This window comes from Scardinius erythrophthalmus, assembly GCF_964197995.2.
Source record: "Scardinius erythrophthalmus genome assembly, chromosome: 22".
Taxonomy (NCBI): domain Eukaryota; kingdom Metazoa; phylum Chordata; class Actinopteri; order Cypriniformes; family Leuciscidae; genus Scardinius; species Scardinius erythrophthalmus.
The window spans coordinates 20918079-20944593 of NC_138242.1; the positions used below are offsets into that span (position 1 = coordinate 20918079).

Sequence of the window (26515 nt, forward strand, 5' to 3'; positions counted from 1 at the left end):
TCTTTTTTTTGCCATTACACCATACAGTTTGCCATACACCATTCCTACTGACAAAATGACAGACCGTTGCTCACCCGTACGCTAGCGGCACACAGACAAAAGAGCGCCATTGCACTGTGGAGATGATATCATGCCTGTAAGGGAGAAAAGGCGCGTGGGGCCAGTGAGTAATCGTCAGATTGCTCACTGATGTCCACTGCTGATGACAAATTCATGCTGACAGTCAGTGGCAGACAGCCTGCGGTCAATAAGAACGTGAAAGTCCAACGAACAGCTTGAGAAGGTCAATGAAGACATGGTGCCGGGGAAGAGGGGTGTAATGGACAGGGAGGACTGAATCCCAATGGTGATAATAATCGTATATGTGTGTGGGTGTTTGTGATGCTTTGCGTATTGTCTTGAGTTAGCATCTATGCGTGCTTCTGTTTTGGTATTATGTGTGCGTGGGCCTGCATTTGAGTGTGTGTGTATGGTGGGTACAGGTGTGTCTGTGCATTTCAATGTGAGAGTGGGCATTGTCTAGAGATCCGTGATCTAGAACAAGATAAGGTTACTGGGAAATGAAAAAAAGTTTGATTTTAAGTACTTCTGCTGGGTCCAGTACTTGCTGAGCAACTGGCAGTGACATGAATGGAAATGCTAACGATAGATTCTCAATGTATTATAGACCTCTTTGGGGAAAATCACACTTAACCAAGGACATAAGCATTGAAAACATTTACAATATAAATCTCATCCACTGCCTTTATAAACAATTGATGGTTGGGAAGAGGTGCAGGTTAGATTTTTTTAATGTTTTTGAAAGAAGTCTCTTATGCTCACCAAGGTCAAAAATACAGTAAAACAGTAATATTGTGAAATATTATTACCTTTCTACTATAATATGCTTTAAAATGTATTCTTGTGATGGCAAAGCTAAATTTCAGCATCATTACTCCAGTCTTCAGTGTCACATGATCTTCCAGAAATCATTCTAATATGCTGGTTTGGTGCTTAAGTAACATTTCTTATTAGTATTAATATTGAAAGCAGTTGTGCTGCTTAACAAATGCCTCTACTGTCACTTCTAATCAATTAAAGGTATCCATGCTGAATAAAAGTATTATTTTCTTTCTGTATAACAGAATTCTGTATACAAGTACACAATTCTTTTTAAATGTCATGAAAAATTTCACTGCTGTCATTTTCACCATATCTTAAATGATTTATTGTATTTGACAGCAATCAGTTACAGAAATGACAGTGATGGAAATTACATTTTTTGAATAAATTGGCCAGATCCTTCATCTTGCAGAAGCAAATTTCATTCTTTATGTATTCTAAATAAACAATCAAATAAAAGATTCTGTAGGACAGTCGTAACAAATACATTTCACGCAATAAATGTTGCGTGAAATAAATCAATTAAGTATAAAAAATACATATTGTATATTTCACACATTTTTTTTCCTAATATTTTCATATTTGTGTAATTGATTTTCATAGTTTACAAGGGTTTTCATAGCCTGGGTCAGTGACAAGGATAAAACAAAACAAAAAAATCTATACATAAAAGGCATTTGAAAAGTAGCAATAGTAAATGAAGTCATGGTGAAAGTCCAACAAAACTCTTTAAGAAAAAAAAACTGAAAGGAAAGGGAAAAAAACTAAAGAGTTGAGTCTTTAAGCTCATGGATTCTCATCTTTGGCCCTCGAGGTCCAGTTTCACTCCAACCCTAATGAAAAACCTGAACAAGCCAATATAGATCTTCAGGATTAGAAAGTTGCAGGCAGGTAAGTACAAGATTGGAGTTAAAATCTGAAGGAAAGTGAACCTCGAGGGCCAGAGTTGAGAAGTCAACTGAACATACTACAAACAGAAAAAGTGAAAATCATCGAGAAGCACACAGCTGTTTCAAAATATCTTGAAGAGGAGCCCTGTAATGAAGTTTACCTGCTCTATGACACTGCCAATAACATCTAAATGATGGATCTGCATTTCGAGATAAATGTTTAGAAGGAGAGCAGCAGAAATGATGCTGAAAATATAGGTGCTATTTTTGCTGGGTTTCAGCTGTCACTCTCCGGTACTTTGGTGCATGGATAATAGGGTCAGCTCAGTGAGAGGCTGCTTCACTGCCATCATCAGCCATGCATGCACCTATAATCCCCACCAGCAGAAGATTCCATCATACTTTTTATTGCATCATCTGACCTTGTGTAGCTCTTAAGACACTGTAAAAGTAGAAGTGGAAGGGAAGAGTACACACACAAAAAAAAAAAAAAAATTTAAACAACACTGAAAATGCAGCTATCTTCAGTTAATAATTGCCTTCTCAGTCTGAAGTATAAAAGGTTGTATCCTGTGTGCTAGTCAAGGTTGGAAACATCATTTGCTTCATGGAAACAAATAATAAACTGCAGGTTTGGATTAGAGAAGTTACTATGGAGCCGATTATTTGCTTCTCCATTAAACTGAGGACAAAGGAGCCATTTAGAGGTTGTTTACAGTGATTTGCCTAAATTACAATAACAGTCTGCTATTCGTCTGATGATAAATCTCCCAGATTCCCTCAAATATTTCCTCTCAGAGTTACATCAGATAACGGATGCGCATTCTTCCTTATGCGTTGGCGCATTCATCAGGTGCAGGGTCCATTGCGTGTGAAAGCGACCCAATAAAGCGGAGGGTCAGGCATCGGGCCGATCTCTGATGCATTCCTGGCGAACCGCACACACTCAGCTCACATATTTGTGTTTATGCTCAAATTATTTGCGAGAGTTCAACTATGTAAGTGGATTCCCTGCTGGAAAATCCAGCTTAGGCTGGATTGCTGTGTTTTGGAACATGATAGCAGGTCTAAGCTGGTTATTAGCCGGTCCATGCCTTGTGTTTTTACACATCTTTTTTTCCTCAAACAGCTCATTTCCAAAAATATCAGCACATAATCCATCTCTCACTGAATAAGTCTAGGATCCTGCTAAAAAAAATATTTAAACCATGCTGGTAAAAGATGATCTAGCTGGTCTCCCAGCCTGGCCAAACAAGCGTTCAGCTATAGTTTTTCGGGCAGAGACCAAAAGCCCTGTAAAACCAGCAAACAAAACCATCTTTGGAGACCAGAAAACCACGTTGAGTAGTTAAAAGAGTATATTCTTCCTTTAAACAGTCTTTATGGGCAGTATTGATCTATTTGCTTAATGCCATCCTTCCTTTTCAGTGGCATTTGAGAGAAAGAGACAGAAGGCCAGGGGATTGTCCCCTAAATAATGACCATGCAATGACTCAGACCAAGACCTTGGCAACAGTACATCAACCACAGAGCTTCTCAATGACATGCCAAATGAAAAGCTCACCAGAAAAATAGTGTTGCATTATATGAGATCAGATTGTATTATCGCTCAAACAAACAAACAAACCATGGTTCACATGTACCAAGGGGTCCAAAAGTCAATAGTTTGATATGTGGCCTGTAGTACAGAATCGTAAATATTTATTCTTCTCCAAATATACCCTATAAAATTCCTTTAATGGTCTCAGGTCTGTCTATATGCATTAAATCCCTGCAAATAAAATATCTTATTCGTTTTACAAAGTAAAGTTAACAAGATACTTAAAGGGGTGGTATAATGCCCTTTTCACAAGATGTCAAACAAGTCTGATGTGTGTGTATGTAAAGTTTTAGCTCAAAATACCCGACAGATATTTTATATAGCATGTTAAAATTGTCACTTTTTGAGGGTGAGCAAAAAAACACTGTTTTTGTGTCTGTCCCTTTAAATGCAAATGAGCTGCTGCTCCCAGCACAGAGGGCGGAGCTTCAACAGTTTGTGTCCTTTTACCTCACACAAACATGCACTAAAAATTTCAAAAACTTTTAGCCTTTTATGTTCAAACCGGAGTCAGACAAAAATGGAGAGACTCAAGAAGAAGTGATAACGTAGAATTCAACAGGACATTTCTGAATGGTTAGTTGATGAATTTATGTAGCTTATGTGCAGTTGATTAGCATATTCTGTCATGATGATCTATAAATCGCGTTCCCGGGGGCGGGGTTTATGTAAATTCTAAATTATATTCATTGCATTATTTCTTTGTTGTAAATAAATAAACATATATTCATACATACATACTATACATTCATGACTGAATGGATGATCACAGGACTGTCTATATGCATTCAATTCTATTAATTTCACAAAGTAAGGTTGATTTAATACAAGAAATTACATGCTGTTTTAATGGAAAATGATCTGGTTAATATCTGTTACAATTAAAAAAAGTTTTTATTTAATTATTTTTTTAGATAGTACCTTTTAGTTCATTATTATTATTTTTTTATGTTCTGATTATGTAATCACTAATCAGTCATCATTACATTAGTTTAAGCAATTAAAAAAGTTTAGCCCTTGATTCTGATTGTTCAAACGTGGCATTCTGCAGTTTAATATAATGATAACTAAACAGCATAACTGACCAATTTTCATCATAGTTGAAATGAAAATTTCAACAATTTTCATTTATTTCTCATCACATAATAAAATAATTAATCTCATATTAACATTTTATGCCCATTTCTTCATTTATCTAGAAAGTAGATGAAAAATAAGCAAGATAAAAGATCAGCAGGTCATTATTGCAAAATAACCCCCTTCAGGCTGGTACAAGACCTGATCAGTTTATTTCAGATGGATGCACGTTATCCCTTACATATTAACGGTTTAGTTTGTCGTATCATCATAATACGATCCAGCTCAAATCCGCAACTAATACCACTAAACACAGCATGCAGGGTTGTTACACACACACACACACACACACACACACACACACACACACACACACAAACAGCTGAGCTGAATAATGAAGTCCTGTGCCTCAGATGACTTATCAGAACATCTGCTGACCTCTGGGATGAACCTGCTACACTCGTTCCTGAGCCAGATAATAGTGCCGCTCTGCTCAAGCCTGTTAGTGTAAATGCAGACAGCGGCAGATTTTGCACAGAGTGAGGAAGTAACAAACGGCAATTTGGCAAGCAGATGTTCTGTAAAGCCGTCTATTGTAGTGTTACAGAGCTGGCTGAGGAACACAGATTCTTTTACAACTTAAAGGTGATGTGTGTAATTGTTTTGAATATACTGTCTGGATTGATGCTTCACTTTTGGTGAGCTCAAGTACAAACAGGCCATATGCCATCCATGGGTGATCTGCAGTATTTATAAACTCCAGTTTTATGCATTCACTGACAATTCAGTTTATCACTTTGCTTACGGCATAGAAGCCACGGCACACTGTGTTATTTCAAAATCATGACTATTTGGGAATACTTAACAGTATTTTGGCAGTTGTAATGTGCTGCCAGTGAACTATTTATTTTTATTACCATGACTGCAGTTGATGAGAACAGAAGTATCAGGTAACATTGGGACATGCACTTTTGTTTCATTGCCTTTCAAGCTAAGTGCAGTTGGACAGTTGTCATGGCATGTAATTTTACTGTCCAATCTCTTCTCTTATATTTTCTACATTTCGATGAACACTGATTTTGTCAACAGCGATGGTCGTACATTTATTTGCTCGAATTGTGTTTTAATTTTTGAGCAATATCAAATATAAGTGGTAACTGGCCTGGTACAGTGGTACAGTTTTTCTCAATCAATTTGACATATTTCTCCAAACTCAGGTCCCTGCTCTCAAAACAATGAACACAGCCAAATAAAACATTCTTACCTTAGCCAAACAGTTAAACTTTACTGCAAAATAAAGAACTGTATTTTTACTGGAAATGCATTTATTACTATCATCAAAACAGGTGTGTTCTATATTGATTTTATAACATATTCAGCAACACACAAAAACACAAATGAAAATATGGTTATCGTTAAGTTATTCAATGAGGAGTTTTGTTATATACGTTTTTTTCCCCAATTACATACACAAACATGCAGCAAATAGTTCTGCAATCACTGAACTTTATTGATCACGCCTCTAATTCACATCAGGCCAGAGCAATTCATCAACATCACAGAATATCTTCTTATCATGCATCATGGGGGAAAAAAATGGTACTTCTGCCATAACATCTCCACAGGCCTCTTCCATTGTGTTTGGTGCATTGTTTAACTATGACATGCTCTTATTCCATTGAAAACAAACTTGGTCATCCTGAGTCTGAGGCTGTCTCAAAACTCAAATGTGCATCAGCAATCATAATACAGTTCATAAATACTTGAATATTGAATGGCATAGTCAGGGCCGTTTCAAGATATTTGGGGGCCCTAGGCAAAAAAGTGAAGTGAGGTCCCAAGTCCTCCCTCGGGAATTTTTTTTAAATTCAGACCGGATTTCTTGTATTCTGGTGCATTTTAAGAGTCATGAATTACCAATTGGCACAGACAGAAATTTAAGCAAAGCACCTAATAAAGCAAAAAAAAAAAAAAAAAAAAAAAAAAAAACATTTGGTGAATAGCCATACGTTTATTGTTATATAGTAACACTCTGGTTCTGTTTCCTAGCTTCGCTCAAGGAGAGGCCACAAGTTATTATTACATGTTCAATTAGGGTGATTCCACTTTCATTTGAAAGTCTGTACCTTCTATGTCTCTTCACTCCTCTTTTATCCTGCTGTCCCCTTTCTTTCTGTTCATGTCTTAGGCCTATTACAATTTCTCCTCTTATTCTTTCCACTACATCAACACCTCCGATTTTCCCATCTCTTCTCCTTCACCTTTATCCCTATAGTCTACTCTTTATATGCCCTCTCCTTCTCTTAATCTCCCTTCTCCTCTCCCCTCACCTCTTTCTACATGATCCACTCTTTCTCTTTCTCTTCCTCTCATTACACCCATTCCTTAACTCTCTCTTTTTTGTATCACGGAAACTTGAGCGTGCGTATGTGACGCGTTCAGACATCATTGGTTCTCGATCATCACACACGCACATTTAAGCTTCTTCTTTTCCTTTTAATGGCAAACCTGCTTGAAGGTGCATATCGCCACCTACTGCACCACACCTGCGTGACATAAAATAATGGATAGGGTTTAGGATAGCCGATATCGATCAGTTAAAAAATCGTCCCGAAACCGATCCTTGAGATCATTATAGTTCATGTTTTTTCCTTTAATTTCTTAGATGATCTGACAAATGTACATTTTGTCTAAAACATTACTTGATTTCTGCGGAATGATCCTGATAAATCTCGCCAGATGATGTCACCATAACTCACAAGCCACAAGGGAAGCCAACAAGACCAACACAATGAATGCACAATGAACCAGCACAATGAAATCAACAGGTAGGCCTACAAACAATCACTGGTACACACACATCAGTGGGTGAAACACTGATCAGCCCATCTTGTAAGTGGTCATGCTGAGATTCCCTCTGTTAGGGTCTTCATGAGTTTAAACTCAAGCAAGTGCTGCTAGTGTGTCATGCAGGTTACTTTGCGGTGTTCAGCGTGATTTTAGGGTCTTATTATGTATTCTGTTGACCACAAAAATATTGTTGCTGTCAAGAAGTTCAGAACTGTACTATTTATGAGCAAAAAGGAGAAGAGGAAAAGCAATATAAACCTGAATAAACAGGAAATACATCTGTTGCACACTCACACTACTGCTGTAAGTGAAAACCCCAAGTTAATCACTCAGCAGACTATGCAGAGCAGAGTCATAAATGACCACCCCAGAGACAACCATAAACTTCCTGCAAACACATCTGCTCTGTGTCACACCAAGAATTTAGATAAGAGAAGATTTTAGGGATTTTTCTGCCGCTCAATAAAACTGAGGACCCTCGTCCACTAAAACATGTCAGTTTTTGTTATTATAAAACTTTTGTATACGACTGAAGCATGACACCAATGTTCGGGGGAGTTTCCAGCAGCTGTTACTGTAAAACGATTTCACACCAACAAAACCTTTATAGTCAAAGAAAATATGTCAACAAAGCAGCCTAGATGAGACTGACTGGCAGAATCACAATAGGAATAAATTAATAAACCAACAAATGAACAAACAAGCGAATGAATGAACAAATGAATGAACGAGTGAACAAACAAATGAATGAACGAGTGAACAAACAAATGAATGAACGAGTGAACAAACAAATGAATGAACGAGTGAACAAACAAATGAATGAACGAGTGAACAAACAAATGAATGAACGAGTGAACAAACAAATGAATGAACGAGTGAACAAACAAATGAATGAACGAGTGAACAAACAAATGAATGAACGAGTGAACAAACAAATGAATGAACGAGTGAACAAACAAATGAATGAACGAGTGAACAAACAAATGAATGAACGAGTGAACAAACAAATGAATGAACGAGTGAACAAACAAATGAATGAACGAGTGAACAAACAAATGAATGAACGAGTGAACAAACAAATGAATGAACGAGTGAACAAACAAATGAATGAACGAGTGAACAAACAAATGAATGAACGAGTGAACAAACAAATGAATGAACGAGTGAACAAACAAATGAATGAACGAGTGAACAAACAAATGACGGATGGATGGATGGATGGATGGATGGATGGATGGATGGATGGATGGATGGATGGATGGATGGATGGATGGATGGATGGATGGATGGATGGATGGATGGATGGATGGTAAATAAATAGATAGATAGATGGATGGATGGATGGATGGATGGATGGATGGATGGATGGATGGATGGATGGATGGATGGATGGATGGATGGATGGATGGATGGATGGATGGATGGATGGATGGATGGTACATAGATAGATAGATAGATAGATAGATAGATAGATAGATAGATAGATAGATAGATAGATAGATAGATAGATAGATAGATAGATAGATAGAGACATGGATGGATGGATGGATGGATGGATGGATGGATGGATGGATGGATGGATGGTAAATAGATGGATGGTAAATAGATAGATAGATAGATAGATAGATAGATAGATAGATAGATAGATAGATAGATAGATAGATAGATAGATAGATAGATAGAGACGGGGATGGATGGATGGATGGATGGATGGTAAATAGATAGACAGCCAGATAGATAGATAGATAGATAGATAGATAGATAGATAGATAGATAGATAGATAGATAGATAGATAGATAGAGACGGGGATGGATGGATGGATGGATGGATGGATGGATGGTAAATAGATAGACAGCCAGACAGCCAGATAGATAGATAGATAGATAGATAGATAGATAGATAGATAGATAGATAGATAGATAGATAGATAGATAGATAGATAGATAGATAGATAGATAGATAGATAGATAGATAGATAGATAGATAGATAGATAGATAGATAGATAGATATTTGAGCAATCAATCAATTACAATTTACAAACCTGTGAAATTAATCATTGGATAATCAAAAAGTAATCAATTAATATAAAATGTATTCACATAATATTTCATTCATTTTCATCAAAACATCTACTGTACATTACTTATTGCAAACTGAATATCGTTTTTTAAATATATGATAAATATTGTTTATGTTTTTATAAATAGTTTTTTTGATTATCAAATTATTGATTCTTCTATTTATCCACTTGTAATTGATTGCTCACTTGATCTACCATTTTCACATCTGATTTATCGATGTCTCAGTTCATTTATCAAATGATTATTGCCTGGCACATATGGGTCTCCCAGATAGATAGAGCAAGAGGACAACCTGAGAAAGACGGAACTCTAAGTGAGTGAAAAGCACTGAGCTTTCTTATTTCACACCTGAACAGTGCTATAAATATAGTTGGTATAGAGTACAGACGAAGGACGTTGTCATGGTGCTTAAGCAATAGGTGTCTCACATCTATTCTTCATGAGTAAGTGAGGTGGGCAGACAGACCGGACAGAAGAGCATTATGAGGTTTGGGTGTCGAGTGGGAGTGTTCTTGCATTGATGATGCAGTCAGAGAAGACTTGAGGAAATCTAAAGCTACTTTCTCTCCAGTTCTAGCGCACTTCAGAGAGTGAGAAGCTCTTATCATCTGTCTGGAAAACTTTCTCCACGCACACAGTCTGCTGCCTTAAGCGTTCGTTTCCTGCGGTTAGAATTGTGAAGGAATGCCTGAATTCAAGTGCAAAAAAAAGCGAACTTAAAGGGAAAAACTTAAGAGAATACTTCTATCAAAATATAAATCTAGGTCTTTTGATTATATCAAAACAGCTCCAAGAGACAATGCATTAGAAACAAAGGAACCAAAATATTCTTTTCTTTTCTTTTTTTGTAGTAAACAAGCCTTTTACTGAAGGCATAGTTTTGCATCAGGAATCTTGTTTGCTGCAACAAAACCTCATTAGCATGATTCATACACATCTCCAGCTGTGAAACACCTCATTTGTTTCCTAAAGACTCTTTTCTTGACACAGATGAGCAAAAACAATTGAAAGTCATAACAATTTGTTTTGTACTTAAAATTAATTGTGTTATAATGTGTTCCTAGGCACAATTTTAATGATATGTTCTTTAAGCCTTACTCTTTGAATGACTTAACTTCATAGATTATCCTGCGAGAATAAAATGTACAGTAAAAAACTTATGGAATAATGGAAATAAAATGAAACAATCAAACTTTGTTGAACTGTATTTACAGGACTCAAATTGTATTATCTGCAGATATTACATAATGATTCATTTATTTGTCTTTAAAAGTTTCCCTCAGGATCATTAAAATTCAGAGTAAGTGTAAAGCACACATTCATTTGTCTTCCCTGAAGTGTCAAGATTATATCAGTTTGAAAACCAGCTCAGTTGAAAGCTTGTTGACCTTAGAATAAAGTAAATTAGTGAAGAAGGCGGTGCATGTAGCCACCATCCACAAATACAACTTACTAACACTGTTAAAATTAAAGGTTCTTCATTGACATGATTACATGATTTCCATTGCACAAAAGGACTTTTAAAGTGGGAAAAGGATCTTTTTAGATTATTAAAAACACTTAGAAAAAAAATATTTTATTAACTGTTCACTGAAAGGTTCTTTGGGGACCCAAAACCGGTTCTTCTAAGGCATTCCTTCATTTTTAGAAGTGAAGTTCAAATGTTAAGATGTTACATCATTTGGGAAACAGCTGATAAGAGCAGGAAGCTGAGGTGATGCCAACTATCTATCCAAGATAAAACAAATAGCATGCTAGCAACAAAGCTGAATCTATCACAGTCCTCCAAAAGGTAACAATATGTTTAAACTTGGATCAGAAAATCCACAGCTTCTTATACAGCTCAATTACATGCTGATAATGTGACTCAAGTGAAACAAATACATTTAAAACAGCACTTAAACAACTAACACATCTTTTCCATTGCAGCTGCTTTCCATCAAATGTGAAACATCCACCAACATGCAAGTCAACCTGAATTCCCATGTTTGCTGAAATAAATAACAGCAGGAATGTCTTCTAAAGGATGCTTTTAGCTGATGTTTGGTACATTTTATTCCAGAGTCAGTACCAAAATGTCTTTTCATTCAACTTCTGACATGGTGAGAGCGGCAGAGACCACTGCCTTTATCAGAGATTCAAGAGGGTGAAGTGTGCTAAAAGTGCAGGTAAGAGGCTTTTATGAACACTGAAGTGTATGATTTGCACTGTTAGTGAATGCTCCGGTTACAATTGTCATGTGTATCATAGCTGAACCAAAACTGTGCGACATTTTGGTTTTGCACATTTTCATTTTGTTTTCCCCCTGGTTTTGCTAAGTGCCTAATTTTGCCCTTAATATGGAAATAGATAGATAGATAGATAGATAGATAGATAGATAGATAGATAGATAGATAGATAGATAGATAGATAGATAGATAGATAGATAGATAGATAGATAGATAGATAGATAGATAGATAGATAGATAGATCCTACTTCTATAGAATCCTATAGCCTCTATATAGGCTACTATAGCTATAGCGAGAACAATAATAAACTAATTAACACAATTAAAAAAATTAATTCCAATTAAGATTCACAGTAAAAAGGGGACATTTTATAGACGATGAGCAAGTATTCGCAGAGATTATGGAGATTGGTGTTAGTGAATGCGTAAAAAACAATCAAATAGACGAGTACAAGGTGGGAAACTAAAACCATGACCTCGGCTCGCGTGCCTCAAAATGTTTCATGATTAAAGCCATAATGATTTTTAAATTTAATTAAATTCAAGTAATTTTCTGGTTGATTCCTCGCTATCTGTACAGGTGCGTTCACCCCTTCTTCGAGGTAAAAAAACGAAAAGAAAAGAAAAAGTAGTAGCCTAGGCTAGGCTATTTTAAGATGCATTGTCTTAAAAACAAAAACAAATCAGCACGTGCATCTGACATGCTATAGACGGCTACATATTTGCTTAAGTCAACATTATCATGCCTTTATAAAGTAAAAGATACACGTTCACTCGTCCCAAAGCGCTCACTACTGCAATCTTGAATCAAGGATCCAACTTCTCGGTGGCTGTCAGATGTATCATGGTTTTTAGTAGGCTACTAAATATGCGAGGTAGCCTACATAACGTACTGGATTTAAAATCATTTAAAAAATAGCCTATGTTAACATGCCAGCGGTAAACTGACTGTAATGAAACAACCAACTGTATGCTATTTAAAATACAACAAAAGCACAAAAACAAATACTTACCGAAGAAAACACGCAGCTCAGCTTTAAAGCCAATAAAACCAATTTTGAGGAGTCCATCGCAGATGCTTTTTCTTCTGTGAATGTTCGATTAGCCTACCGTGAATTGAAAGAAAACAAAACTTGAATCCGTAAAGTTTATCCTGCTTTTAAAAATAAAGTAAATCAAACGTTAGCTGTCACATCGGACACGGTGTTGGCAGATGAGTAAAACATAAGTTCATTTGAGGGGACATCATCATAAGTGCCCTGAGTGAGCAGTCCTCCGGGTGAGTGGCTCATTTCGCCGCACGAGCTGCTGACAGTTCAGCGACCAATGAGCGAATCACAATCAGAGCACGAGAGGAGCTCCACAGCTTCACATGCGAGATCTATTGACAACACACTCAAGACCGCATCACTCTTGTTCGTCATCAGCTTACGACTGTCTTTGTTGCGTTAGTGCGAAAGCAATTGATGAAATGTCAAGGTCTATGCTCTTTGTGAACACATGGCTGCAGAAAATTATTCATGTGTGCGCTTGTTTGGTGTTGTTTAGTTGCTTTTAAATACGCTTAAAAAATACAATAAAAATTGAACTGCGTGTTGCCTGAACTGTGGAAACGTCGATTGGTCGATGAAACCTGTTCAAAATATCACTGCACAGTTCCCGTAGCCGTACCTTTTGCTGCTGTTTTCCCTATTTTGCTGTACAGCAACGTTCTGTTGTCAGGGATTATCTTCTACATGCAGGATGTCATGTAATGAAATTGTTTATTTTCACAACAATATAACAGGCGCTGCCTGACGCACAACTTTAAAGAAGCAAATAAATATACTGAGTAGGCTACGGAAAAAAAATAATATTTTTAGGTTAAAAAACTAGGCCTAGTAATTTAAGGAGAAGGAGACAATTCCAAAATTAGCTGTTATCTTATGGTTTGCGCTGTTTTGTCCATGTATGAGGTCCTGAGATGTTGTTCTTCGATTTCTGAATTCAAACACAAACCTATCTAAAATATTTATCTGGAGCAATCAAATTTGAACTGCAAATTATGCAAATTGGACACACACTTGCTTTCTTTGTCATTATCAGACGCATCTCATCACAAGTAGCCTACTTCATTAATAAAATGTATTTATTGTATATAAATAGCCTACTTGCTGAAGCAACTTGAGGTTACTGTAAGTGCCATGCTCAAGGCATGTCGTCTGAGGAATATATGGAGACAAAATAATTAATTAAAACACTCATTATTCTGAATACAAGTCTGTAAGTGCAGTGATTAATATGCTGTTAGGCTATATTCCATTTTACACAGTGATCCATCACAAAGCTGATGTAAACAGCCACTTTCAAATCAGAAATTACTGCAATTAATTCAAGTGAGCTTTTCAACACATACAATCAGCCTTAATTCACACAAATTCTCCTGTATATATAGTAGTGCAAGTAGTGCATGATATTCACAATGTTGTTTGATGTTATATTGCCAGCAAAATCATTGGATATATGTTGTAAATATTTCAAGTTCAAGTGTTCCTCAATGAAATTAAGCTGAAATTAGAGACAAGAATATCTTTCATCTGTGTGCATGTGAGGCTGGATGTAGCATCTCTTGTGATAAATAAGCTCATTTCTGTGTCTCAGAGCAGAACTCATTGTAATCATTTTCCATTTAAACTAACTAAATCACATTTAGTGAAAAATACTCTCTGTAATATCTGTGTTGACACAGCCGCCCCACTTTTGAATGTTCATTGATTGTTATGCTTTCTCTCCCATGCAAATAATGAGAAACTGCCATTCTGTGCATGCAACATTTACACTGAAGCATGTTATGCATGTGTGACATCTCATCAAACACAATTGTGGATCTATAACAGGGGGTTGGGAACCTATGGCTCATTGACAAAAGTCATGTGACTCGCCAGGTCTCTCATCCTTTACCAACAAATGATCGATAAAAAATGAGACACATCATTAGAGATAAGCTTTTTTGCAGAAAAAAACAGCCATCACAATTCCTTTGTTGTACTGAAGTTAATGAAAAGTTACTGTTGCACGATGCAATAATATTTAACTTTATCCAAGCAATTTAATGGATAAAATGGTAGATTTTAAGGTCTGACCGAAGTTTATATGCAAGATCCATCACTCTAGGGTTTTAAGATGTTACAGTCACTTGAAAAAGAGAAGCAAATGAGAATCTTAATGACATAACCATTCAAGGGTTGGGGCAGTGAGGGCAGGTGTATTCTTATGCAGATTTTTACCTTTGGATTACATTGTACTTATTCAGATCTGACTTCAAATAGAAAATTATTTTTAGGCCATAATCTTCCCTTTCTATTGAAAACCCTTGACGTTCGCTATTTCAGTAAATGCAAATATTGGTCCTGGCACTGCTGTCATGGCTGTTCATTTTTCTTGTTGTTAAGTATGAATAGCTATTTAAAAACAAACATGACGGCAGCACTTCCGGGTGGCACACCTAGAAACCAAGACAACAACAGTGTTGTGTCGGCCCAGATCCGGCCCACATCTGGTCTGCGTGGAAATTCACATCTGCCAGATGTGGCCCGGATCTGTTGCTGTCTGGTAAAGAGCAGTTTTAGATTAGAACTTCAAATTTTGCTAATGATATATGGTAGATTTTCTTTTCACTGATACATTGCACAAAGTAAAAAATGTATGATTTTACCTCTTACAACACAACCATATAGTAACAAATAGCAGGCTAAATACAAATGATGTGACACAGGGTGAATTCGGAACAGCATTCTAGCATACTGTACTCCTCCTATTTCTGAAATAGCTTCTGAAGGGTATTGTGTGATGGTGGATTTTTCAAATTAAGCCCCATCTTACAAAGCGCCACATTGTGGCATCGAAACCTTTACAAATCTTCTGTTTCGAATCAGTGATTCAGAGCTTTTATCAAACTTGTCAAGTCATGTGATTTGAGTTTCAAACTTTGGTGGTTCGCCACAGATCATTAGAACTGCACCACTGTTCACATAGCTACTGAAAATTGTTCGGACCCGGAAGCGTGGTTTCCTGGTTTTCGTCATGGTCATTTCATCTATTAATCTCGTTCAGGAGACAAACTAATGAAAGGGTGATGTATGTCAAAAGCACTCAGTCAAATTGCTATATCGATGAATTATAACTCACAGGGCTCATGCTAAAGATAGATGAGACTGGCTTCTATTCCCTTGCATTAGTTTCCCATGAAGAGCACCTCAAACTTCAAAGAAGATACGTATATGTCATTCAGGTCGAAGTTCAAATATGAGAATTTTAATTGACATGCCTTTTCATGACCAAAATTTGGGAACAAGATTACTTTCTGGCAAATTTTCTGTTTGCCACATTTCACAACCAATCATTAAAACCTGTTTGGATAAAGTTCCTTTGAGGCTGAGGAAAGTGTGGGGATTTTGAGGTGCGAGACATTTTTTTCTGCATCTCTGTTATTCACTGAAACGTCTGTTTCCTTGGAGAGTGAGTCAAAATTACACAGAACTTACTCTATAAAAGATCTGTTTAAATCCTCATGGAACGTCATTAGTGAGAATATTTCAAGGATTCAGTCAAAAGTAGCAGGCTTGTTACTCTAGCTTTCACATGTTTCTATTGGGCGTATGTGAGGAAGAAAATATGCCATTCAGTAATTAACAAAGTTTGTTATGTGCTGGCAGAACATCATTACTCATTGTTGTGTAAAATCACTCACTGAGACTTGTAAATTGCTTGTAATTTTGCAGTAGGCTCCAACATGCTGCTTGGTTTTAACAATCACTTAATTGTTAAAGATTATTAGGCGTCAACTCTACGATCCTGGGTGCGGTAATGAGTAATAATGAACAAAAACTCTTTCACCATGCAGTGGTGTAAACTATCTGATAGAAAGCAGAGAAATATTTTTCATATGGCCTTTTATAGTTTTCGTAGTCGTGTATTTCTTTAGACAAAAGCATAGTGGATTGCATTTTGTGTAAGAACTGTAATATTTCTAATTTCACAGTACATTATTATGCACCAAATAAGAAAATTGGTTAAAATAACCAATTAAACCGAAATAAATAGATGAGAAATTGTTTATAGAGTGAGGTGTGCAAATGATTAAGAAGAGTCCTTGACGGGGTTAAGCCTAATGTGTAATAAATTATTTGTATTACATCTAACCCTAAAATCAATTGCAAAGTGTATAAAAACAACATGCTAAAATCAATTTCTATTACCGGGAACATATCAGTCTAGTTCCCTCGCTTATTAGCTGCAATAGACAAGTTAATAAGTATATGGTCATAAGCAACAGAGACTGAAAAAAAAAAAATAAAAAAAAAAGACTGGTAATTGTTAATAAATTATTAAAGTACCCCTGTAGTCAATAATTGTATCATATTTAATCACCAAAATGACATTTAAACATTTTTTCCTTGAAAATAAATTTCTTCATGCCGTAAAATAGCTTGAATGTAACTTTACAGCCATTTAAGGAGAAAATACTCAGCAATGGTGTTGACTTATACAAAAACATTGCATAGACATACGTATACAATAAACAACATTAAAAGCTTGATTTTCACCACATGGGGACTTTTGTCACATTTATATGGATTTAGATTTGTATGGTACAAAACAGTTCTAAATATTCATAAGGATCTGTATTTTATTGTAAATATGTATGTATGATAAACAGTTTCTAATCTTTTTGCAGGTTACATCATTAAGCCAGTAGGTAGCAACAAGCAACTGACTTTATGGGCCCTATCATATACCCGGTGCAATGCAACGCAAGTGTTTTTTGCTAGTTTCAGTCCGACACAGTTGTCATTTTCACGTCCTGCGCCATGTTATTTAAATAGCAAATACATTTGCGCCCATTTGTTCGCCCATGGGCGTGCTGGTCTGAAAACGAGGTGTGTTCAGGCGCATTGTTGGCCCGTTGCTATTTTGAGGCAACTGAAATAGACTGAACCATTGACCAACTGAAACCTGGTCTAAAGTCAGTGGCGCAATATTTATTTTTTGTTATTTAAAGAGCACATTATTAATATGCACCAATAGTCGGGTCCATAACGCGTACACTTTGTCCTGTAGATGGTCTGCTCGTGCGCGCAGACTATCTACGGGATAAAGTGTATGCGCCAGAGAAGCGTTCAGTTTTTTCCGCTTGCAAATTCCGCCATGTAAATAGCGAATCCTGAATAAATAATAGCGCCCAAAACACACCCATTACTCATTAAGAGAATAAGGACAACCCCTTTAGACCATGCGCCGGCGCGCTTACCATTTTTCCTATCGTTAAACTAACTCACCCTAAGTGCACTTCCGCTGTGTGCTGTGGACCATGCACTTAGATCGTTAAAATAGGGCCCTATGTGTGAGTTATTTGATCAATAATTCAACAGAAGTGTCTATTGTTTTAGGTTTTTGAGGGTGTCATTGAATCGTTCACCTATCTGATTCATCAGAAAACATTGATTGATTCAGGAACTCCACTACTGTGTGTTAATGTTGTTCATTCTGCAGTGGCTTTGTCTGGAACTCTTTTCGTTGATGGATCAAAAATAGACAAAGCAACTGACAATACTGTGTCTAAAATTTAAGTTACTGAATATTAATTACAGTTTGAACACAAAAATCATACAAGCAATCATTGTGCTGTTGGTCTTTTCAAATGTCATATCATTATCCCTGTATGTAACGAGAACACATTGATGTGGAAAAGTATTGCATGCATGCAAAACACATCTGATTCTTTTTTATTATTATTGTTTTAAACTTCAGCACCATCAAATGTCTATATGTATTTTTTTCTGTTTTCTTTCATTCCTCTCTTTTGTCACAGGGATGTGAGAGAAGTTGCAAGCAATGACATTTGTCAATGGCCATAAAGCTCCCATCACACACAACTCACACCTTTAAAAAAATTAGACTGGTTACACAGGGAAACAAACGCAAAGGACCAAAAATACCACAGAACTGCCACTTTAGCAGAACTTTCAGCCTGTCTATTTATAGAAGTGATTTTATTTGTAGTAAGCACACAATTAGAGCTTAGTGGGCAATCAAGTAACCATAATAATGTGTTTGTTTACATAATGGGGTTGAGGAATGAGGAGCCACAGGAGACACTATAAACCACCTGAAACAGCGTGCTTTGAAAAACACGACAACCTCGCACTTTACAGCATGGAACTTAATAAGCCTTGGCGGCGTAATGGACATTCAGGGGTGAATATATATTTTTAGAACCCAAGAGAACACTAACATTACTCAGCACAGTTTGTCTTTATAAGAAAGTGTTGCATAGCTGGAATATTAAGACTGTGAATGTTTGAGACATTTCGTAATATATTAGGTCTACTTTTGGAGAAATGTGCACTTTTATATTCTACTAAAGCAACACTCATTTGGTTCTTAAACCCTGTCTCAAATTTTAAATAAGCAACACATTATGCAAGTCGGCATGAAACAGAAGTTGCAATGGCCTTTTCGTTCCTATGTGATGTATAGACGAGTGAAACGGCTTCGGTTTGCTATTGCTGTGATCTCATGTGAGTGACAGGTTGTCCCGCCCTCGCACCGGAAGGGTATAAGTTAAAGATTTTGAGGGCACATGAAAAAAAAAAAGATGTACATGGATAAATCGTTTATAATAAATACTGCAATATTCCAATACTATTCCAAAGATTTTACACTTTAAAGTCAACATGAAATGGCATTTGCAGTCCAAGTTACTTCTGTAATATCTATATTTCCATGTGAAACAATATTTTCAATGAGATAAATATGTAGGACAGGACTGGATTTTTCCCACTGGGAAAAAGGTCTTGTCAGTTGTTGAGTCGGATAAGCCATATACTTGTTATTTTTGCAGAAATTTTCTTCCAAATGGCAATGTATTGTGGGAATAGTGTGTGGGAAAATTGTTTTGGTTATTCTTAACCTGCATGAAACCTTTTGTTTGTTGAGATGATAAACATGAATATTAACCAGGTGTGCGGTGTGCCAACACACCTGTGAATCTTGTTATTTGATATCAATCCAAAGCAGATGTATGGGTTATATCTCATGCAAGGTTTGTGATTCAGAATATATCTCATCCTGGTTTGAGGTCATCTGGTAACACATCAGTCCTTTTTTGAAGTGATGGATGAGGTCAGAAGTGAGAATGATTTTATTCCATGTTGAGACTGTAACACCAAGAGAAGGATAACGCAGTGTTAACAATATCCTACACCTTTCCCAAGAAATGACTAGTAAATAAGTTCAGGTGTCATCATGGGTGCATCTATTTTATTTCTATACACACACACACACACTCACACAAAAAAAAAAGAATTCATAAAAGATCTCCAGGCTATTTTTTGGCAACGTGTCTTTGAAGTAGCTGTTAAATAATTGTGGATTGCAGTCATTTACCATCCATCTATTCGCTTCCCAGCATCACTTCGGAACAGAAGTGACATCTGCTTTTGACTTTCAAAAAAAGCGACACATCCTCCCAGAGGTCATTATCCTGTCTGCATGAGAGCAGGACCCCATAGCTGGCGTACTGCAGCATATTGAGTTTTTCAAGGGTACAGGGACAGCATGGTCACAGACCACACTCCTAAACACTCTATTTATATGAGGCTAATTAAACTACAAAGCCCTGAAGCAGACAGAGCCTTTATTTCTCCTCTCTGTGCGTAGCCATGTTAAAGGTTAGAGCATCTGTGTCAGGACTAACCCACATTAATGTTCTACCACCTGGTGTTGGGATCCCAGGGCACATGATACGGCTCCCTCTTGTTCTTGGCCAAATGCGTTTTGAAATCCTTCTTTTCTATTCCTAAAGTGTAAACTTGACAGGATGCATGTAAAACCAAATACAAATTGTTTGCCAACATGAAACTCGACTGCAGTGGGTTACTTATTGACTCAATATTTCAGTACTTCCGTAACCTAAAAATACACCTCAGTGTTTTGCAACTATTGACTTCAAAAATCCATTGAATCTAACTAGCAAAGCTAAGATTAGCACACAGAGTGCTGTAAATCTAACAGGCCACTTTAATAATAAGAAGAATAATAATAAAAACTATAGTCTTGCCCGAGAAAGCCAGTGCCATTGGAGCCGCATTCATGAGAACTGACAAAGTGACAGTGTAATGCTGCGATACTGGCAGCAAGACTTAAAAGATTTACTAAGACCCAATAAATCTTAAAAGGCTTTAATCCTGAAAGGTCTGAAATCGACTGAGGGACTACTTCAAGATGACAGGCAGTAGTTTTTGAGGAATTTTGATTTTGAAAGCATGCTAGGTTCTTAATTCTAAATATAAGTGCTCTTTAAAAAGCTTTACTGGCATGGGATGGGATCACACACTTGCGGTACAACAATTTTTATATATCTGGATATAATTCTAGAGATTAGGCTGTGGATTAACCACCTTTAGCTCTCGGTTTCACAAACAAGGCATAAAATAGTCCCAGAATAAAATGCATGTTTGAGCTGTTTTAACTAAAGGCAACTTGCACTGACATTTCTTAAAATATGTTAGTTTCATTGTTTTGTCTCAATACATGTATATAACGCTACTTAAATGTCTTAAATTGAACTCACCCTCATGTTGTCCCAACCCCGTAAGACTTTCGTTCATCTTCGGAACACAATTTAAGAGATTTTTGATGAAATCTGAGAGCTGGCTTACTCCTCCACAGGCTTATGGACACTTTAACTTGCTGGCCCAGAAAATGTATTAAAGACATTGTTAATATAGTCCAAGTGACTCCAGCGGCTCAATCTTAAGTTTATAAAGCGACGAGAATACTTTTTGTTCGCAAAAACAAACAAAAATAACGACTTTATTCCACTTTTCATTTCCTTCTCTCTGGACCTGGAGTCTTTTTACGTAGTGTTTAAGCGTAGCGCGTCTGTGTTGCACGTCACCACGTAGGCTCACTATTGGGCGACTCTGGTCATGTGTGATACGTGGTGACGTGAAACACAGACGCGCTACGCTATTACACTACGTAAAAAGACTATTTTTGTTTGTTGTTGCGCACAAAAAGTATTCTCGTCGCTTTATAAACTTAAGATTGAGCCACTGGAGTCACTTGGACTATATTAACAATGTCTTTAATACATTTTCTGGGCCAGCAAGTTAAAGTGTACATAAGCCTGCAGGAGGAGTGATCCAGCACTCAGATTTCATCAAAAATATCTTAAATTGTGTTCCGAAGATGAACGAAAGTCTTACGGGGTTGGAACAACATGAGGGTGAGGAATTACTGACAGAATTTTAATTTTTTGGTGAACTAACCTTTTAAAGGAGAACTCCGGTCAATTTTAACATTGAGCTCATTTTTTTGTAAAATTGGAGTGCTGTCAATACAGAGAACAACGACAAAAATCGGTGTTGCCAACACCGTGTTATCCTCTTTTTAAATTTTGCACCGTTGACTTCAATGGGGCAATTTTTAAACCTGCTTTTAGCCTCTTAACATCCTTGATGTGTCATTACAAGTGCACAGCTAATGTGAGTGATTCCTTCACGAGTGAATCTGACTGCAGTAGATGTGAAAGATATTAATAAAAATGATGTTATTTAAGCCAGCGCACATACCTGTATTTTCTTCCTGTTTTCGGTTGAAGCCCATAGTAATCGATTGTCGAGTTCACGCGCGTGATCATAGGTAACTAAACCTATGCGTGTAAACTCGATGTTGTCAGGGAAACAAATGATTGTCCTTTCTTTACTGAGAGATTTTATACCTTGTGATGGATTTTTCAGCAAACTTTTCTTCATGAGCCTGAAGCAAAATTTACAATTCCAATGAGAAGCATTTTGAACTGTTCAGCACTGTTATTGTTAATAGATGCTGTTGAATATAAATGCATGCTTTCCTGTTCATGATAACACCCAGAGCACAAAATAGATGCACAAAATAGATGCAAATGCTCTTACCATGAGTAGTGCAAAAAAGTCTACATTTCACAATTTTATACCAAGAAATGCTGAAGATGATGTTCATTAATCTGAATTATCATGTAGAATGAGGTCAGAGCCTCCCATTGAACAACTCCCTGTCTCATTTGTTCCTCTGTGATCACAACCCCACACAACAATTTGTAAAAGATATAAAAGGGAGAAACAAAACCGATGAGAAAAACTAGAATTATTTCTGTGCTGATTAGAAGTCCCGTGCCTCAGTATGTGAATATGACACGTTTCTTGTTCGAACACAACTGAGAGGGTTAACACTCTGTGAGATGCATGGTGCATTTTCCGTTCTTTAAAAAAAAAAAAATCACATGGGTCTCACATTGAGTCAAAGTAAACTCAATTAACCTTAGAACACTCAGTTTCTCTAAACAAAATGTTATTTTTCTATTTCATCCAATAAAAGGATGTTTCCACATAGGAGTGTGCAGAAAATGGATTAAGACAAGTGGATAAAAGAACAATGAAAGGATTCAGCTTGTTCAGTAAAATGAATTTCTACTAAAAGCCCTATTTGATTGAAGCCTTCAATGGCTTTATACCCATTCCAGCTCTGACTGTGAACAGTTAGCCCCTCCAGGCTAAATAAAGTCAGTGTGCCTGTGCCTGCACACAACTTAGTCATTTGCAACACTAAAATGAAATCACTGTCTAAGGGAACAAGAGACTTGACAAGAGGAAAGATTTCACACGCCTTTTGACATCAGGCCTTAGGCTTTGTAAACTCCGTATGAGCATATTCTCAAAGGAATACAAAATCATTCGGCCTTTGACTTTGATGATTATTTTTAACTTCCAAACAAATTAATATTTGAAAGTGAAAAAGCAGTTTTTGCATTGTGAAACAAGTGTTGTTTTACCCAGAAAGGAAAATTCTGTAATCATTTACTCACCCTCATGTCATTCGTGTCACCCGTACGACAAAATACATTTTTCATACAGTGAAAGTCAATGGGATCCAAAAAAAAGTGATTGGGTGAACTATCCCTTTAGGTTTAAGTCTTACTTTTTCTAACTTAGCATTTGGACATATTTGGCAGCTTTTGAGACTGTGTTTGACTTCATTGGGATGAAGACAATTAAAATCCCATCATTTGTTCCCTGGACTGATATTAAAAATTTCATTTTCATTTCCTATGCAATGAAATGCAGTTTACTCAGATTAGACAAAAGAAGCACAATTTGGTATTATACCATTCATTAATTAAAACAGGCAACTTCCACAACTCATATAAATGTAAATAAAAGAAAAAGGTGATATGACAAAATGAACAAAAAGCTCAAAAAAGAATTATCCATGTTTACGTTACACTATGGACAAAATAACATTTAATTTGTCGTCGCTCATAACCAATCAATCACTTTTTATCTCTCGCTGCAGACCTGGAGAGTTATTTAAATACAATTTCAATTTCAATTTCACTCAGGACAGAAATCAGCATATAAATGAAAGACCAAAACCTATGTGGGATCAAAAGGTTGAACATCAACAACATGCATGCATTATATCTTCCATGAAATAAGCATCTGATTCTGTCATGTGTTACCTTTGAGTTTGGAAGCCTAAAAATATTTTCTCCTCTCTCGTATTTGACACGTTTACCCTGAGTTTTGATGCTGCTGGAAAATTTACATTAAATATGACTCATACTAATATCTTTGGCCAGGAGAAGCTTTTAAAGAGATTAGAGATTTTTAGAGAAGAGTGAATTCCATCAAGCCGTCAGGAGTTTCTCCAGTTGTATTAAACCTTTTTATTAGGTCAAACAGACTCTGGATTTATTGGTACAATCTGACACAATATGCACACGACAATCCAAATTAGCTTTGTGATATTTGCCAGGACACTTTAATCTTACTCTCAGGAATAAATAAAACAGCATTGAAGTGTCCTTGTGTGTGTCTGCCTTTGCTCAGTATTATCAGAGATTGTGCCAAGCTCTTACACTGCCAACATGAAAGAGTCACTGCACCCACCACTGCGTTCTTTCACTGCTTGACTCCACAGGGACCCCCACAAGAGTCAATTATAGTATAGCCTCAGAAATTTACTAGTCACTTAGTATTTTTGCAAAGCCTATAAAGGATGATTCATGCCAGGGTCAGTCATCGCTTGCTCTAAAAGCACACTCTCCATGGCTTTAAGTATTAAACAAGACCATTTAGTCATTATTGCAGAACACAAAAGAAGATATTTTGAAGAATGTTTATGAAACTGTTTTAGGTTACACTTTATTTTGATGGTCCCCTTTAGACATTCTGTTGACTATAGTAATGTTGTACCTAGAGTGTACATGTCAGCTAACTATCATTACAGAATTAGATGAGTATAAGTAGGTTTGGGTTAGAAGAATAATTTGGCATGTACTTGCAAAGTCAATTATAGTCAAAAGAATGTCTCTTGGGGGACCATCTAAATAAAGTGTTTGCAGATATTAAATAGACAGTTCATATACTGTAATGACAACATGTTTTTACATTGCTTTAACTTGTCAAAATAAGTTAAGCACTTTTCATCTTTTTTACATGTTATACAAGAATCAACAATTTTTTTAAGTCAGTTTAATGTAATTTAAGTTGAAATTACTTAAAGTCCCCCTGTGATGAAAATCCAACTTGTAATGTTGTTTATATGTCTATGTGGTGTATTTTCTCCTTAAAACTGTCTTAAAGACAGTCTCAAAAACGCGGTTTGAAATCGTTAGTGTTTCTGACATCACAAACTTATAACCAATCAGGGGTGCGTTTCCCGAAAGCATCGTTGGCCAACTATGGTCGCAAGTTCATTGCAATGCCCATTGAACTCTATTGGTAACGACGGAACTTGCGACCATAGTTGGCCAACGATGCTTTCGGGAAACGCACCACAGGTCAACGTGTGATCGTCTACGAGTTCATCTTGGAGCCGGGGGTGAGTGAGTAGAGGCGGGGCTAATTTGCATATTCATAGAACCACGTATACTAAATGAGGAAAGGCTGTAGAGTTACATTCAAGCCATTTTAAGGCATGAAGAATTGGGAAAAACGTTTAAATATGTAATTTTGGTGATCAAAGATGAGTTTTAAGGGATAAAATTGACTACAGGGGGACTTTAAACATCCAAGTTGATTGTACTTAAAAATTTAAAACAGCAACTTTTTTTTTACAGTGTACTCAAACAGTAGACCATTGCGCTTGCAACGCCAAGGTCATGGATTCGATTCCCAGGGAAAGCAAGAACTGAGAACTCATGAGAATGTAAAATGTGAACCTTGAAATGCAATGTAAGTCGCTTTGGATAAAAGTGTCTGGCAAATGCATAAATGTAAATGTAAATACTGTCTTTACAATTAAAGTCAATAGGGTCTAAAACAATATTGGATGTCATTCTATGGACATTTTTCAACATGTTTTCTTTTGGGTTCCACAGAAGAAATTCATACAGGACATGCATGAGGGACAGAATATTCATTTCTAGTGATCTAGACTATTAAAGGGGTCATATAATGTCATTTTTGTACAAGCTAATATGATTCTTTAGGGTCTAAATTAAAAGTTTGTAATATACTTTAATTAAAAATTCTCATTAGTATTATAAGAAAACACTCATTTTACCTGGTCAAAAACAGCTCTGTTTTCAGCACTCTGTTCAAGTGCATGTGTCTTTAAATGATAATGAGCTTTGCTCACCCCGCCCCTCTGTTCTGTGCGTACACCGTTTGTAACACAATAACACAATAACCATAACGCGTCGTTCATTATAAACGTGGGATTATGAATTATATTGAGAACGTTGTACATAGAAAACATGCCGTAATGTACCTGAGTGTAAAAATAGCCGCATTCATTGTGAAGCGTGCAGCAAGCGATTTGCAAAGATTAATATAAAGATTAATATAAAGGTTAATAAAACGTTACACTCACTTCAGTT

At 36.5% G+C, this 26515-nt stretch overlaps 1 protein-coding gene across 2 annotated transcripts in view; it reads right to left on the reverse strand.

Annotated features, from left to right (window-relative positions):
- Nucleotides 1-22325, reverse strand: part of vipr1b (vasoactive intestinal peptide receptor 1b) — a 67557-nt gene extending 45232 nt beyond the window's left edge. The window contains exon 1 of one of the 2 annotated variants that reach the window (XM_081352467.1): nucleotides 22227-22325. Coding sequence is in view for 1 of the 2 variants with exons in the window: in XM_081352466.1 (XP_081208592.1) it covers nucleotides 12624-12680 (57 nt within the window). In the remaining variant the exon portion in view is untranslated. Of the gene's footprint in view, nucleotides 1-12623; nucleotides 13047-22226 lie in introns of those variants that run through there. The other variant, XM_081352466.1, reaches the window with a different exon arrangement.
- Nucleotides 22326-26515: the final 4190 nt, after the last annotated feature.